At 39.1% G+C, this 14950-nt stretch overlaps 1 protein-coding gene across 9 annotated transcripts in view; it reads right to left on the bottom strand.

Moving 5' to 3' along the window:
- Positions 1–14950, bottom strand: part of tnk2b (tyrosine kinase, non-receptor, 2b) — a 298847-nt gene that overhangs the window by 84035 nt on the left and 199862 nt on the right. For all 9 annotated transcript variants that reach the window (XM_087993487.1, XM_087993482.1, XM_087993479.1 and 6 more), the window contains 5 exons: positions 11697–11906; positions 9000–9152; positions 7900–8177; positions 3362–3488; positions 281–427 (listed from right to left, as the gene is read on the bottom strand). In XM_087993487.1, the coding sequence (XP_087849613.1) occupies positions 281–427; positions 3362–3488; positions 7900–8177; positions 9000–9152; positions 11697–11906 (915 nt within the window). The remainder of the gene's footprint in view (positions 1–280; positions 428–3361; positions 3489–7899; positions 8178–8999; positions 9153–11696; positions 11907–14950) is intronic.

Here is a 14950-nt window from a genome sequence, read left to right as displayed (position 1 = left end):
TCTGGCCTGCTGACTTCAATTGCTACATCACCACTGTTATACACTCAATTGTCAAGGTTTTGAATTCTGGAACTGCATCTCAAAATCTCTCCACCTCTCTCTTTCCTCTTTTGAAAAGGTAGCTCTTTGATATACCTTTTTTGTCACCTGGCCTAATATCTCCTTTGTGCTCGTTTCAAAATATATATTGCTACTATAGTCCTGCAATTTGCCTCTGGAAGTTTTATGACAATGAACGAACTATATAAATGCAAGCTTATGTTGTTTTCTGTTAACTTACCTCAATCAGAAAGTCTCGAAGTGCCATGAATGTGGGTCGATCTTCAGGTTTATGTGCCCAGCATTGCAGCAGCACATTGTAAATATCCTGAGGACAATCTTCAGGCCTTTGCAATCTCTCACCCTCCTTATCAATCTTGTGCAAGATCTGGAAAAGTTTTTTAAAAATTACAGCACTATAATCTATTAAAATGGTGGGCCAGGTGAATGAACAAATAGCCCCATAAATGCAACTATGAATATACACATCTACATACAGAAACAGATTAATTACTGTAAAATAGCTACTTTTGCTGAACTAAAGTCATCTGTAAAGTCCTACACAAAGCATAAACAGATTTATAAACATAAGCATACACACACAGAAGTGCTGCCTTAAATATTCTGAACTACATGTGTAAAATCAGCTGTACATACATACATCAAATGACTAATACAGAAAAACACAAGTTTGTGTACACATGGAACACAGTTGTATCCAGTCAGGAGGGATTTGCTCTGGGAGGCCTCAACAATAACTCAAGATCCAATGAAGTCTCAAGGCATCAGTTTCAAAATGTGCAAGGAAAGCCTCTTTGTTGTTTACAACCTACCGACTTCCTCAGCTGATGAACTAGTACTCCTCCATGCCAAATACCACTCAGCAAAGCAGTGAACGGGGAGGACACAAAATGCACTCTTGGAGGGGAACTATCATCAAGAGTTGCTCCGTAGCATCACTACTGACCAAGCTGGTCAAGTCCTGAAGGACAAAGCTGCTAGGCTGTGCCTATAGCAGGTGTTGAAGGGCAAACAAAAGGGAAAAACATACTCAACCTCAGCCTCACCAATCTAATTGTAGCAAATACAGCTGTCCATGATTGAGTCAGTGCAAATGACTACCGTACAGTCCTTTTGGAGACAATGTCCCATTTCACATTAAGGATGCACTCCATCACTATTAAACGTTGAATGTGTTAGATTTCAGAGACATCTAGTACGTATGAGGCCTTGTGGACCTAAGCAGCCACAGAATTGTATTTAACCACAATCTGTAATACCTTAGTGTGATGTATTCCCTATTCTGCCATTACTACCAAACTAAGCCAGGAAATCCAACGTGATTCAAAGAAGAGTGAAGGAGGATGTGCCAGAAAAACACCAGACATACAAGAAAATGGTGTATCAACATGATGAAGCTACAACATAGGACAACTTGTCTGCCAAATGGTGGATGCAGCATGGAATAGACAGAGCTAAGCAATCCACAAGCAAAGGATCAGATCTACTCTCTGCAGTCCTTCCATATCCAGTCATGAATGGTGCTGAACAATTAATCAATGACAGCAAGAGGTGGCTCAACAAATACCCCATCTTCAACAATAGGTCTCTCAGTATATCAGTACAAGAGACAAGTGTTTGCATCAATCATCAGTCAGGGCATCTCAGCATCCTTTTCAGGTCCCCAGCTCACAGATGCCTGTCTTCACAAATTCAATTCACTCCATATGAGAGAGAAATAGCAAAACGGACTGGATACTGTAAAGATTATGGGCCCTCACAACATTCTGGCATTAATACCAAAGATTTGTGCACTAGAATTAGCTATGTCCCTAGCCAAGTTGTTTCACTAGAATCTACCTAGCAATATGGTACTAAAAGGCACAAGATATCCAACCTAATCTATTACTGCTGCAGTCAACAGTCAATTAGTAACAACATGACAGAAGGTGTGTTGACAGCACTTACTCAACAATAACATGCTCAATGACATTCAAAACAACGGATCTTGAGAGGAAACAAGGATGACAGCCCTAGATATCAAGGCAGTATTGGACCAAGTGGGGCATCAAAGAAACTTCAGCAAAACTATAGTCAATGGGAAACAGCAGGAAAACACTTGTTAGTTTGAGTCATTACTACCAAACTAAGCCAGGAAATCCACCGTGATTCAAAGAAGAGGGAAGGAGGACATGCCAGAAAAACACCAGACGTACAAGAAAATGAAACTAGCACAAGGGAAGATGGTATTGGTTAATGGAGGTCAATCATTTCAGCCACAGATCATCATTGCAAGTATTCCTAAGGTAATGTTCTAAACCCAACAAGCATCGGGTACAGCTTTACACCAAGGTCAGAGGTCAGAATGTTTGCTGACGATAGCACAACTTCCAGCAGCATAAACAACTGCTAGGTACTGTAAAAATCTGTATCCAAATGCAGCAAGACCTGGTCAATTTTCATGCTTGGGCTAGTATCTGGCAAGCAACATTTGTGCCATATAAGTCCCAAAGGCCATCTCCCACAAGACAGAATCCAACTATTCTCCCTTGGTGTTCAATGGTATCACCATTGCTGAATCCCTCACTATCAACATCGCTGGTGCCATCACTGACCAGAAACTGAACTGGACATGTCATATAAATGCTACGTCTGCAACTCAGGATCCGAAGCTAGGAATTCAGCAGGAACTCACCGCCAAACTCCTTAAAGTCTGTCCATCATCTACAAGACATACGTTAAGAGTGTCATGGAATATTTCCCACTTGCCTAGATGAGTGCAGCTCCAACCACATTCAAGAAGTTCAATACATACCAGGGTAAAGCAACAGATTTAATTGGCACCACATTCAACACCTACAACAATCACTTCTTCCACCACTGGTGCACAGTATCAGTAGGGTGTACCATTTACAGAATGCTCTGCAACAACTCACTAAAACTCCTTGGACATTATCTACCATTTGGAAAGCTGATGGATAGGAATACCACCACCTACAAATTTCCATCCAAGCAACATAACTGATTTGGAAATATGTTACTGTTCCTTGTTGCTGGGTCAAGATCTTGAAGCTTCACTGCCTAAAAGTTTTGTATGGACTGCAATGGTTCATGGGCAAGCCAATGGCAACCATATCCCGTGAATTAATAAACAACCCCCTATTTGTAGACTAACAAATACGTAGAATAAACTTAAATAATGTGAACTGAGACAGAGGAAATAGCAGGAAGATAAGCAGATGCAGGCACCTTTGAGTCACATTGGCATAAATTGAGAACTTCATATGAACACACAAAGAAAGGATAAATTTGAGTCCACTACCTGACTTCCATTGAGGCCTATCCAAGGTTCCTGGCCATAGGTATACATCTCCCACAGAGTGACACCAAACATCCAGGTATCACTGGCATGTGAAAATGTTCGAGTCTTCAGACTTTCAGGGGCACACCTATCATAATAAAGATACCAAGATATTTGATATTGAACTAAAGAATAAGTTTCTAAACATACAATCCAATGGCTTGTTTATTTAAAATTAATGGAACTCAACAAATGAATAATACAGCAACAGAAGGATTTAGAGTTCTCAGTGATAAAAAGGTAGTGCTATTAAAACTCCTGGAAAGGAATAACTAAAGGTTGAATACCACAAGTGGGATAAATAATTAAAACAAAAGAACCACAACGTGATTCAAATAAGTAATACTATTATGTGGAACTTGAATACCAACAAACCCTTCTTTATTTACATAAGCTGTTCCCCTATCATTCTACAAAGTGCAATGACACCACCCAAAAGACAGAGATCCAATGTAGAATTAGATGAACAAATATTCAGACACAACCTGCAGGCAATCAATCCATGTAATATTTTATAAATTCCACTTTGGAAATAGAACCAGTCTGACTCAAGACTGAGACAGACAGGCTTTGACCTTACACCTTTAATGCATTGTCTGAGTTGAGATGTCACTTTTTTTTGTTATAAAACCTTAAGTTATCTCGAGAATGTGACTTAATGATCCGAAACCTGCACCCATTCTAAAAAAAATGAAAGATTTAACAGAAAACTAGGCTTGTGCAATGTATCATTTCAGTTGCATGACACTGAAATCTTTGCTATAAATTATGTGTCTTATGATCCTGTTCCACAGCTTCCTGATGAAGGAACAGCGCTCCAAAAGCTAGTACTTCCAAATAAACCTGTTGAACTATAACCTGGTGTTGTGTGATTTTTAACTACAGCCTCTAATACAGTTGATTACATCATCCTTCTGCAACCACTGTTCCAATGTTTTCCAGTTGGACAGGTTGCAGTTGCTTAGCTTATTCTCATCTCATTGTAATAAGAGTATCATGTGCAACGCTATCACTGATAACCGCACGGTTCTATCATTGGACCTCTTCTATTGCCATTTATAGTACAACCTTGATTATCCAAACGAGATGGGTGGGGAGTATTTTGTTCGGATAGCTGACTGTTCGGATAACTGATCTGATTGTAAACAAGCGGTAATTTGAGTGCCGGTTATCGAACATGCCTCGGTTATCTGGCAGTGCACGGCATAATGCCTTTTAACTGATAACTGAATGCTGAGTTGCCTAATGCCGTTTTTACGGGACCTCGAGATCTTATTTGGATAATCCAAAATTCGGATAATTGATGTTCAGATAATCGAGGCTGTACTGTACTTGTTCTTTGGTGACATTAACCAAAACCACATACTCAGTTTTCACATACACACTGATTGTACCCAGCTCACCATTATCACTCAAATTCATTATCACTGTTATCAAGTCTGATAAGCAGTATGATATCCAGAAATTTCCTTCAATTAAATGTTGAGAAAGTTGAAGCTGTTGTATCTACAGTTCCCACTATAAATTCTGCTCCCTTGTCAATGACTCTCTCTCTCTCTCGTGTCTAAAGCTCAATAGACTGTTTACAATGTCAGTGTAATTTTTGATCTCAAGATGACCTTCTGATCATATCCATATCATGAAAACCACCCATTTTCACCTCCATTACAGTATGTAACTCCATTGTTTCAGCTCATCTGTTGCTGAAACCCTAATGCGTGCATTGGTTACCTCTACACTTGACTATTCCAAAGCAATCCAGGCTGATCTCCCACATTCCACCATCATTCTACCAAGTTTAAAACCATTCAAAATGCTGCTGACCATTCCCTAATCCACACCAAGTCCTGATCACTTACAGTCACTGAAACTTTGATTTTAAAACACTAATCCATAATTGCAATTCCATTTATGGCTTCACCCTTTCATATCTTTGTAATCTCCTTCAGGCCTGAAATAGCCAGGATGGGACCATTTGCCACAGCAGATTCACCGCTGACGATTAGCCACTGCCCTTTGACCACCGAGGACGCTTAGCCACCGCCCATTGGCCACTGAAGACGATTTGCCACTGCAAGTAAATCATATATTTTGAATATTGGTGGTATATAAAATTGTCGTTGTATTGGTTAAGGTAGTGTTTGTATTGTTTCAGTAACAACTCTACAATAGACGTGGCAGGAGCCAAAGGGCACCTTTGTTTCCCCATGATATGTGGTCGGTCTATGAGACAACAATAAACGATGAAGATCGCACAAATAATCACGCTGAAGCCGCTCATCGGAGAATTACTTTTGAACTCGGAGCTCACCACCCAATCATATGGAAATGTATTGGAACGTGAATGAAAGTGCAAAAGGGGCATGATTTATATATGGAACAGCTGATAGCAGGTTACCCACCACAAATAAAGCTCAAAAAGTATCGAGACGCAGATGTTAGAATAAAAAAAATTGTTCTTGAATGCGGCGAAAGAGATTGGAATATCTTCGAGGAATAGTGCATAACTATCAAATGAACTGAAATTTCATTGTTTAATATTAACGTGAGATTTTACTGCCATTATAAAGATTTTTAAAATATATTTCCTTTTTCTGGTTAAAGTTTGTAACTCATTTTTATATATAAACCAATAAAATGATATTTATTTTACCTCCATTTTTTATCAATATGTAGTATGTAGTTGTATAAATAAAAGGGACTGAGAAGTATGAAAGAACAGGTGGGAGGGAAAACAAATCAGTACATATATATATTTCCGGTGGCAAATAGTCTCCAGAGGTCAAATGACCCCTGTGGAGAAACGCTGGTGGCGAACTGGCAGTGACTAATCATCGGTGGCAAATCTGCCGTGGCAAATCATCACCAACCCGAAATAGCTGCCCACTTCTCATTCTAACCTCAGAACATTCCCAATTTGAATCAATTCACCTCTGGTAAGTGTGCTTTCAGCTGCTAGCATACTGAGCTGTGGAATTCTCTCCCTTTACCTTCTCAACATGTTACTCTTTCTCAAGACCTCCTTAAATCATCTGATGAAGCTTTTGGTCACCTGTCTAATATGTCATTAAATTCTGTTTGATAACACTGTAAAGCATTCAGTTAAAAGGCACGATGTAAACACAAATTATTCCTGATGATCACTTAAAGACATGTGAAGTATTTACTCCTCCCAAATAAATTAGCGCTAATAAATGCAACTGAAGTGCTTCACTGCAATATTATAGAGAAATTATTACTGAGTACATATTACACTTAATGGAAATTTAACAAATGTAGAGCTTCAGGTTCAATAATTCTTTAATATGGATATTGAAAGCACAGTTGATTAAATTCTCCATCAAATTACAAAGCTGTCATTAACCTAGTTATACACAGCAGAACTGCCCGGGCTCTTGTGGCACAATGATAATGTAAGAGGCTGGGGTACAGCATCCGCCCTGTGGCTGAAGTTTGCAATGATATCTCTGAATAGGTTGATTAAAAAGAAGAGTTGGTAGAAGCATTTTGCAACAGCCAAATTAATACTAGTGATCTTGATAAATGTATTTCATAAAAGCTAATTTTTCTTTAAAATTTTACCAATAGAAAATAATCCACTGCAAATTATTTACTTGTTAGTAAAGTAGCTTTGATTAGAAATAAATTACCACAGGACAGTAAATGCCCCTGCAGCGCACTGTACATATCCTGAAAGGTGATCCCTAGCATCAGACAGCAGGTACTCCCTCCTGGCCTTTTCTCTGTTCAGTCATCAACTCATGCTTCTCCCATCTCTCCTCTTCAACCACTATGTTCATCAAAATCAGCTTTTATCTTGTTCACAGTTTATTCAGGACCTTCAGCTCATGGCACAGAGACTCCTCCCACTTACTTAGGTCTTGGGCTGTCCTCTAGTTGAGCCACAGGGAGCTGGTCAAGACTCTGGCAGCAATCTTGTCCATGCTTTACACACTGAACTCAGCCTGCTTGCTGCACTGGCGCTTTCTGACAGGTCAAAACCACTCAGGATGCAGTCTAAGGGCTTTGTCCTGAAAAGAGACAGGTAATCTGGGGCCCAATTAGACTGCATATCAGCCTTAGTGGCACAAATCTGTCTTCTCAGGACAACCCGAACTCATGGAATCACTACGCCATGAGTATTTTAAGGTTGGCTAAATACTTCCAGCCAGTTGTGTCAGATATGAAGTTATAAGGTCCACAATTTCATTAAAAATGAATACATTTTAAAAATTCCACCTTTCCCTATGTGCACACAAACACTTAAATGTAACATAAATCATAAATAGTTTAGCTAGATTTTATCACACTGACATTTTTATACATGTAAATAAAATATATTTATATATATCTTCTGTTAACAAAATTTCGAAAGTAAATGGTGATGTAAGTTCTTCCATGATTTGTGGGGAATCTACACATTTCTGTGTGTTGGAATTGTGCAGGTTCCAGTTCTGCGTGAATGCTATGATTTATTGAAAGCAACTTTCCATACGTACCAAGCAAAGGGGACCTTGCGATGTTCCTGCATGACATAATGATCATCATTCTGTGGAAGAGCTCTCATGAGTCCAAAATCTCCAATTTTCACTAACTCATTTGAGGCCAGCAAGATATTTCTAGCTGCCAGGTCACGGTGAATAAAGCGCTTGGACTCAAGGTAAGCCATGCCATTTGCTATCTGTATTGCATACTGGCATAATGTAGAAATGAGAAAGTAACTTTGGTTTTTCCTCAAACGATCCAATAGTGAACCAAGTGGAGCCAGTTCAGTGACCTGGAGAAAGAAAGTTGTTGTTAAAGGAATTCATGTAGTAATTTAGAACATGACATCAGTCTGACAATAAGTGCACTCTTTATGAAATAGGAAATATTTCAACCCCGATGTTCAGGAACAGAGATTGCTGTTGCAGTGTCATTACATTACACTTAGTAATCCAGGTTAAAATCAGACTGAACCAAAGTTCATAAAGCAAAATATTGCAGACGCTGGAGATCTGAAACAAAACAGAATTTCCCCTTTGCTTGGTACGCGAACAAAACTCAGTAGGTCTGGCAGGGTCTGTGGGGAGAAAGCAGAACCAATATTTCGAGAAAAATTAACAGTTTCCTGATTCTAAGGGAACTAGAGTACTTCGGAATAGCAGAGATTAAAATTTTCCAATGTCTTTTATTCTAATGCTAATAGTGAGAATCAATGCTCCTGTCTTACATTGACTATTCAGTGAACAAATTTTGTTTGTCCCAATGGGCAAAAAAACCACAACATAAGACTACTTCAAGTTAAATGCAACAGGCATTGCAAAACCATAAAAGTTGAAATTGGAAATCTTACACTGCGGAACTTGCAGCTAAGACACGTTGGGAAGTATGAGTGGGAGCACAAATTGCAGCTGCTTCATGCTGTTGCAGATATAGTACTGTTGTTGTCAATTCATGTATCATATAAAACTACAGACATTTTGTAGCAGGGGCATATTCAACACATAATGCAGCAGCAAGTTTGAACAAAACTTCTTGCAGGGAAGAGGATAAGAAGCAGAACTGAAGCCTAAATAATTCTCAGTTTCACTGTGATTTATGAGAAATGTTTCCTTACCATTTTCATAGGATGGGTTAGTACAACACCATATAAGCGAATCAGGTTGAGATGGTCAAGAGAATGCATAGCATTGACTTCCCGTATAAAATCATCAAGAGCTTCAGGTTGGTTTAATACATCAGTTTTCAAGCACTTCACAGCCACACTTATCTGGCAAACAGTAAGAAAAGATTCATTTCAAGTATCTTTATCTTTATGAAATGTAATCTAGTCTCTACCCTCATTTACACAGGATTACTTCATGTCAGATATGCAGTACAGAAACAGACTATTCAGCCCAACCAGTCCACAGCAAGGTTTGTGTTCCAGTCGAACCTCATCATTTTTTCTCATCTAAACCTAGCATAACCTTTTATTTCCTTCACCCTTGTATGCTTATCCAGTTTTCCCTTCAATGCATCTGTACCACTTACCTCCACGCGCACAGTATAGGTACCAAGTTCCATAAATGAATCAAACTCCCTACAGTGTAGAAACAGGCCATTCAGTCCATAGAATCTACACCATCCCTCTGAAGAGCATCCCAACCAGAACCATTGCCTCTACCCTATCCCTGTAACCTTGCATTTCCCATGGCTAATCCATGTAACCTGCATATCCCTGAACATGATGGGAAATTTAGCGTGACCCATCCACCTAACTTGCGCATGGTTGCACTGTGGCAGGAAACCAGAGCACATGGAGGGAGCCCATGCAGACATGGGGAGTATATGCAAACTGTACAGAGAGTATCCAGAGGATGGAATCAAACCCAGGTCTTCAGCACTGTGAGGCAGCAGTACTAACCATTCATATTCCTTTTACATTTCTTGATGCTTATTAAACTGATGGCCTTTTGTCATGCACTCATGCATTTATGTACCTCAATTAGGTCACCTTCAGCCTGCTTTTGTCTTTCCTGATATATATACCCATATAGTTCTGACATCATTAAAAACCTTCTCTAAACCCTTTTCCAATACCTCTATGTCCTTTTTATAACACTGGAGCCAGAAACACATACAGTGCTCTTCAGTGCAGGCTAATGAAAGTTTGATACAGGTTTAGCCCAACTTCCTACTTTTCGATTCTGTCCCTCTAGTAATTCAGGCTTGTACTTCGGTTGCTTTTTTTAGCCTTGTTAACTTCTGCTGAGAGTTTTTAATGTGATGTAGGCGTCACTGGTTTAGCCAGCATTTATTGCCACTCAATCGCAGTGGAGGGGTCTGGAGTCACAATGTACACCAGACCACAGTGAGCTACACTGGGAGCTACTGTGTCCAGTTTTGGTTCCCCTGTGTTTAAGAAAGAAAGCACTGGCAATTGCAGGTGTTCAATGGAAATTCATTAGGCTGATTCCTAATCTGGTTCCTATCGGTGTTTGTGGTTCACATGAATTTCCAATCACTCTAATTTATCTACCCCCATTTTCCATTTCCTCATGTGCTTATCTCACTTCCCTCTAAATCCATCAATGCTTTTTACCTCAACTACTCACCAAGTGAAGAAATTAGCCCTGAATTCCCTGTTAGTTTTATCAGCAACTGTGTTATATAATGGGGCAATGGCAATGGCCATTAGTTCCAGTCTGAGCAACTGGACACATCTTCACACCCATAATTGTACCATATTCATTCCAGTTTTATTCAAGTATATTCAGAATTGGATGAGCAGGTATGCAGTTCCACTATGCAGTTTAATGGGCTGATGTAGAAAGTATACCAGGTGTCAAAACTTCAGTAAGTGGCAAAATGCAAACATTCAATTGTCATGTTTCCACTAAGTCCATGATGCCAGTGCAATTATTTAATTCCCCTTGGTGTGAGTGGAAGAGGCCTTGTTCACAAATAAATTGACATTCTGGAAAGAGATGCACAAATCTATTAGTAGATTCCATGAAATTAGAGGTGGGAAGGATAAATGGCATAGGAAGAGGATAGATTATATTACTTCCCAGTGGCTTCATATGACAAATCAAAAGAGAGAAAGGGAGAGTGGGCAATGATAAATGGCTCAATGAGCACTTGGAGAATGACCAAGGGCAAAGAAGGAAAGCATTGCAAAGATGAATGAATGATGCAGGGATTTGGAAGTGAAGAATTAAGTATCTCAGAAGGAGAAATAAACTTGATCGCATCATGACAGTAGGAGGTGGTAATACAGTAGGGTTTCAGGGGTGTAAAGTAGAGGGAAAAAGATTTTCTTTAAATGGGCACAGATCTGGCATCACGGTAAAGTTTAGAATATATAATTCTAGTAACTTCTTAGGGAGTACTTTCCAAACCATGAGCACTCCCATTTAGAAAGGCAAGGGCAGCAAATGCATGGAAATACCACTGGTTGCAAGTTCCCCTCCAAGTCATTTAAAATCCTGACGTGGAAACATATCACCTTTCCTTCAGTTTTCCTTTGTCAAAATCCTGGAACATACTCTCCAACAGTACTGTGGATCTGCCAATGTCAAATAGACTGCAGCAGTTCAAGACGGCAGCTCATCAACACCTTTGCAAGAACAATTAGGGTGAGCAATAAGTGCAGGCCCAACCCGATGATATCCACATCCCACCAGTTAAAAAAACCCAAAAACATTTCATGAAGACTTATCTTCACAATGATAGGCAGACAATAATTTAGACCATATTAGTTTCAATCAGTAATGTTCATTTTTCTATTAACCTAGTTTCAAGACTCCTCACCCTGTGAACCTATACTTACAATTTTTCCAGAAGGCGACTGCCATTCACCTCGCCTCACAACTCCAAAGGACCCATCACCTAATTTCTCATGAAGGGTTAGATCCTTTTCAGTGATCAAACATGTCAGTGTCTGATTTCCTTCAGTTGATGGTGGAGGAGTCGGTAGCTTGCGAAACGTTGCTCCTGCCTGAGGCTGGAATTCAGATTCTGGACGTTTTCCACTGAACACCTGAAAAATATACAAACAATTGTGAAGAGACAGTACCCACCTGACACAATTTTGCATCAAAGTGCCCTCAGTAAATTTAAGGGACCTTTACGTGGTGCAGTGTTAGTGTCCCTATCACTGGAATTAGAGGTTTAGATTCAGGTCCCATCTGCTCCAGAGATGTGCAATAACATATGAACAGACTAATTAGAAAATAAGTCAATACTTTGCTGAACTAAAGTGCTCAGTAAATTCAAACAAAGATAGCAAAGTTGTCTTTTCTGTGTCAATATGATGTACCACAGAATCACAGAGTTTTTACAGCAGAAGGAGGCTATTCAGTCTATCGTGCCTACACTGGTCATATTACCTAATCTCTTTACTTTACCCCATATCCCTACCTACCATTTCTATCTAAATAATCATCCAATCCCCTCTTGAATGGCTCAATCAAACCTCCCTCCATTGCGTTTCCAAGTAAAACATTCCTTATCCTCCCTATTCGCTGCTTGAAAAACTATTTTCTCACATCACCATTGCTTTTGCTTGCACATCACTTTACATCTATGTCCTCTCACTTTTTTTTGGACCACCCCCAATGGTGGGTTCTGGTAGGGCTTTTTCAATAGCAAGTTGCATTGATTAGATCCTGCTATCAACATATGATCAATAACAAATGACGATGAATTGATTTATTTTCCACTCAGTTTTAATTTTCAGTTTGTTAATTATAATATTTTTCCAGAAGATGATCTCCCTTCTCGTCTGCCAGATTTTCGAAAATAGAAAGTACCTCTGCAAATTAACAGAGAAGGACAACATGTTTCCACTGTCAGAGAATTAGAATTGACAACAGAAGGGAATTCTTTGTGAAGACGTTAAGAGTTTTTAATTCACTTTCAAGTCAGTTTCTGCCTCAGCTATTATATCAAACTTCAAGAGTAGCATAATCTTTGAGAGAAGATAGTAGGTAAGTAAAATTTCAACGTTTTTCTTTCAAAAAGATTTTAAAAGTCAACACAGATAGCTGAATATGGACATAATACAATGTTTTAATTTCTAGAAGCATTGGGATGATGCTCCAGACTTATTTCCTTTCCATTTTAGGCTTTTTGGGAATACATAATCCTCAAAAGTAGCCGAGCGAGGAAGTTGGAAGAAATGGTTGGATTTGGACAATTTCTGGTTTTCAGAAAGGTTACTTTGAAACGTCCTAGAACTGATGGTCCAAACATTGAAGTATGCTGTGGTACATCCATTATTTACAACACGTCAATTAACATTTAAAAATAATGCAAGGTAAAGCTTTTGAGGAGGGGTAAGGAATGGGTTTACAGCTTTAATTGCTTGACAGTCTTTGTTTGAAACAGACGGAAGCATGTACTAAAGGTTGCCGAGGAATAGTCCATGAACCACAGTTGCTGTTTCAGTTCACACAATCAGGTGCATCAATTAAAAGAACAGATTTGTAAAAGGTTGAAGGTTGTCTGTGAAAAGAAGGATTTCTCTGCCAGTCTTCACATTCAGGATGCCCTTCATTGTGTAGTAGGGCACTACCATAGTGCTAAATAGGACAGATTTTAAATACATCTAGTAACTTAAATCGGGCATACAAGGTCACAGAATTGTACCCAACCACAATCTGCAATATCAGTGCCTAGAATATCCCCTACTTTACCATTATCATTCAACCAGGATATCAATGCTTATTCAAGGCAGAGTTCAGGAGCATATGTCAGGAATAGCATCAGGCATATTTAAAAATGTGTGTCAATATGGTGAGGCTACAACATGGAACTACTTGCATGCTATCAGTGGAAACGGAATGCAATAGACAGAAATAAGCGATTTAAATTCAATGAAAATCTGGAATTAAGAATCTAATGATAACCATGAAAGCATTATCGATTGGTGGAAAAGCAACCAATGTTGAATCACTGCACCTTTCAAGTTGCTGGGTCAAAATCCTGGAACTCCATTCTGAATAACACAATGGGAATACCTATACTACACATTCTGTAACAAATACAGAATTGCTGGAGAAACTCGGTGGGCTGGCAATCATCTGAATAACATCATATCAGAATCAAAACATTGTCTCTGTTTCTCTTCAGACCCACTGAGTATCTCCAGCATTCTGTGTGTTTATTACAGATTTCAAGCACTGCCATATTTTGTTTTTATTCATATAAACTGTAGTGGTTCAAGAAAGCAACTCACCACGGCCTTGCGAAGAGTAATTAGCGATGAGCAACAAATGCAGACATTGCTAGCGATTCTCAGATCCCATGAAAGAATAAAAAAGAGTGAGCATCAATTTTCTTTTTAAAAAATGCTTAATACTAGAACTCATCCTTAATGTTATTTTTCTGTAACTGGGTATCCACTCAAATCATGTCGCAGAAGGGTTACATTTCCAATATACTCTGAGCAACTTGTATGTTAACTAACCTAACTATAGAAAGGGGGATCAAAAGGCTACTGGCTAAAAATAATGCAGTGAGCAGGAGGCAGTTTATTTAAATCTGTTCTTTGCCAAAGAATTTCCTGAGATTTGTGCTCACCCTGAATGATAAAAGCGGGTGTATATTTTGTCACAGAGAAGCTGTGATGTGTTGATTGATTGCTACCAGGACCTTGAGCTGCTGATTACACTATCAACCACTGCTGCCAAAAACGGCAATGTACACATGTAATTTTAGAAGCTACTTAATCCTGGATTTCCTGTTTGTTTGCACTTCTGGCACACGGCAAGAGACAGAAAACAGGGGATGGGAAGGATAAGGAGAGAGAAAAAAAGATTTTAAATCAAGAACTGACAAATTCTGAACAAAGCATATCATAAAATCATTGTCAGAGATTTGATTACAGTTCAGGTTGTATCAACGAATTAGACTTGGGTACCAAGGAAAAACAAATTTGACAACAAAAGAAGTAAAGCTAGCTGAGATATAAGTTCATAGAATGCTTTCAGGCTGTATTGTTAGAATAGTATCTCCCTGGAGCTAAACAGAGTAGGGTACACCAGAACTGGAAAGAGGCAGCTGCATGATGGACACACTAGC

Source organism: Chiloscyllium plagiosum, unplaced genomic scaffold, assembly GCF_037043375.1.
Source record: "Chiloscyllium plagiosum isolate Xiang-an unplaced genomic scaffold, Cpla_swu_hap1 HiC_scaffold_13, whole genome shotgun sequence".
Taxonomy (NCBI): domain Eukaryota; kingdom Metazoa; phylum Chordata; class Chondrichthyes; order Orectolobiformes; family Hemiscylliidae; genus Chiloscyllium; species Chiloscyllium plagiosum.
Note: the sequence above shows the minus strand (reverse complement) of the source record. Positions and strands in the feature narration are given on the sequence as shown.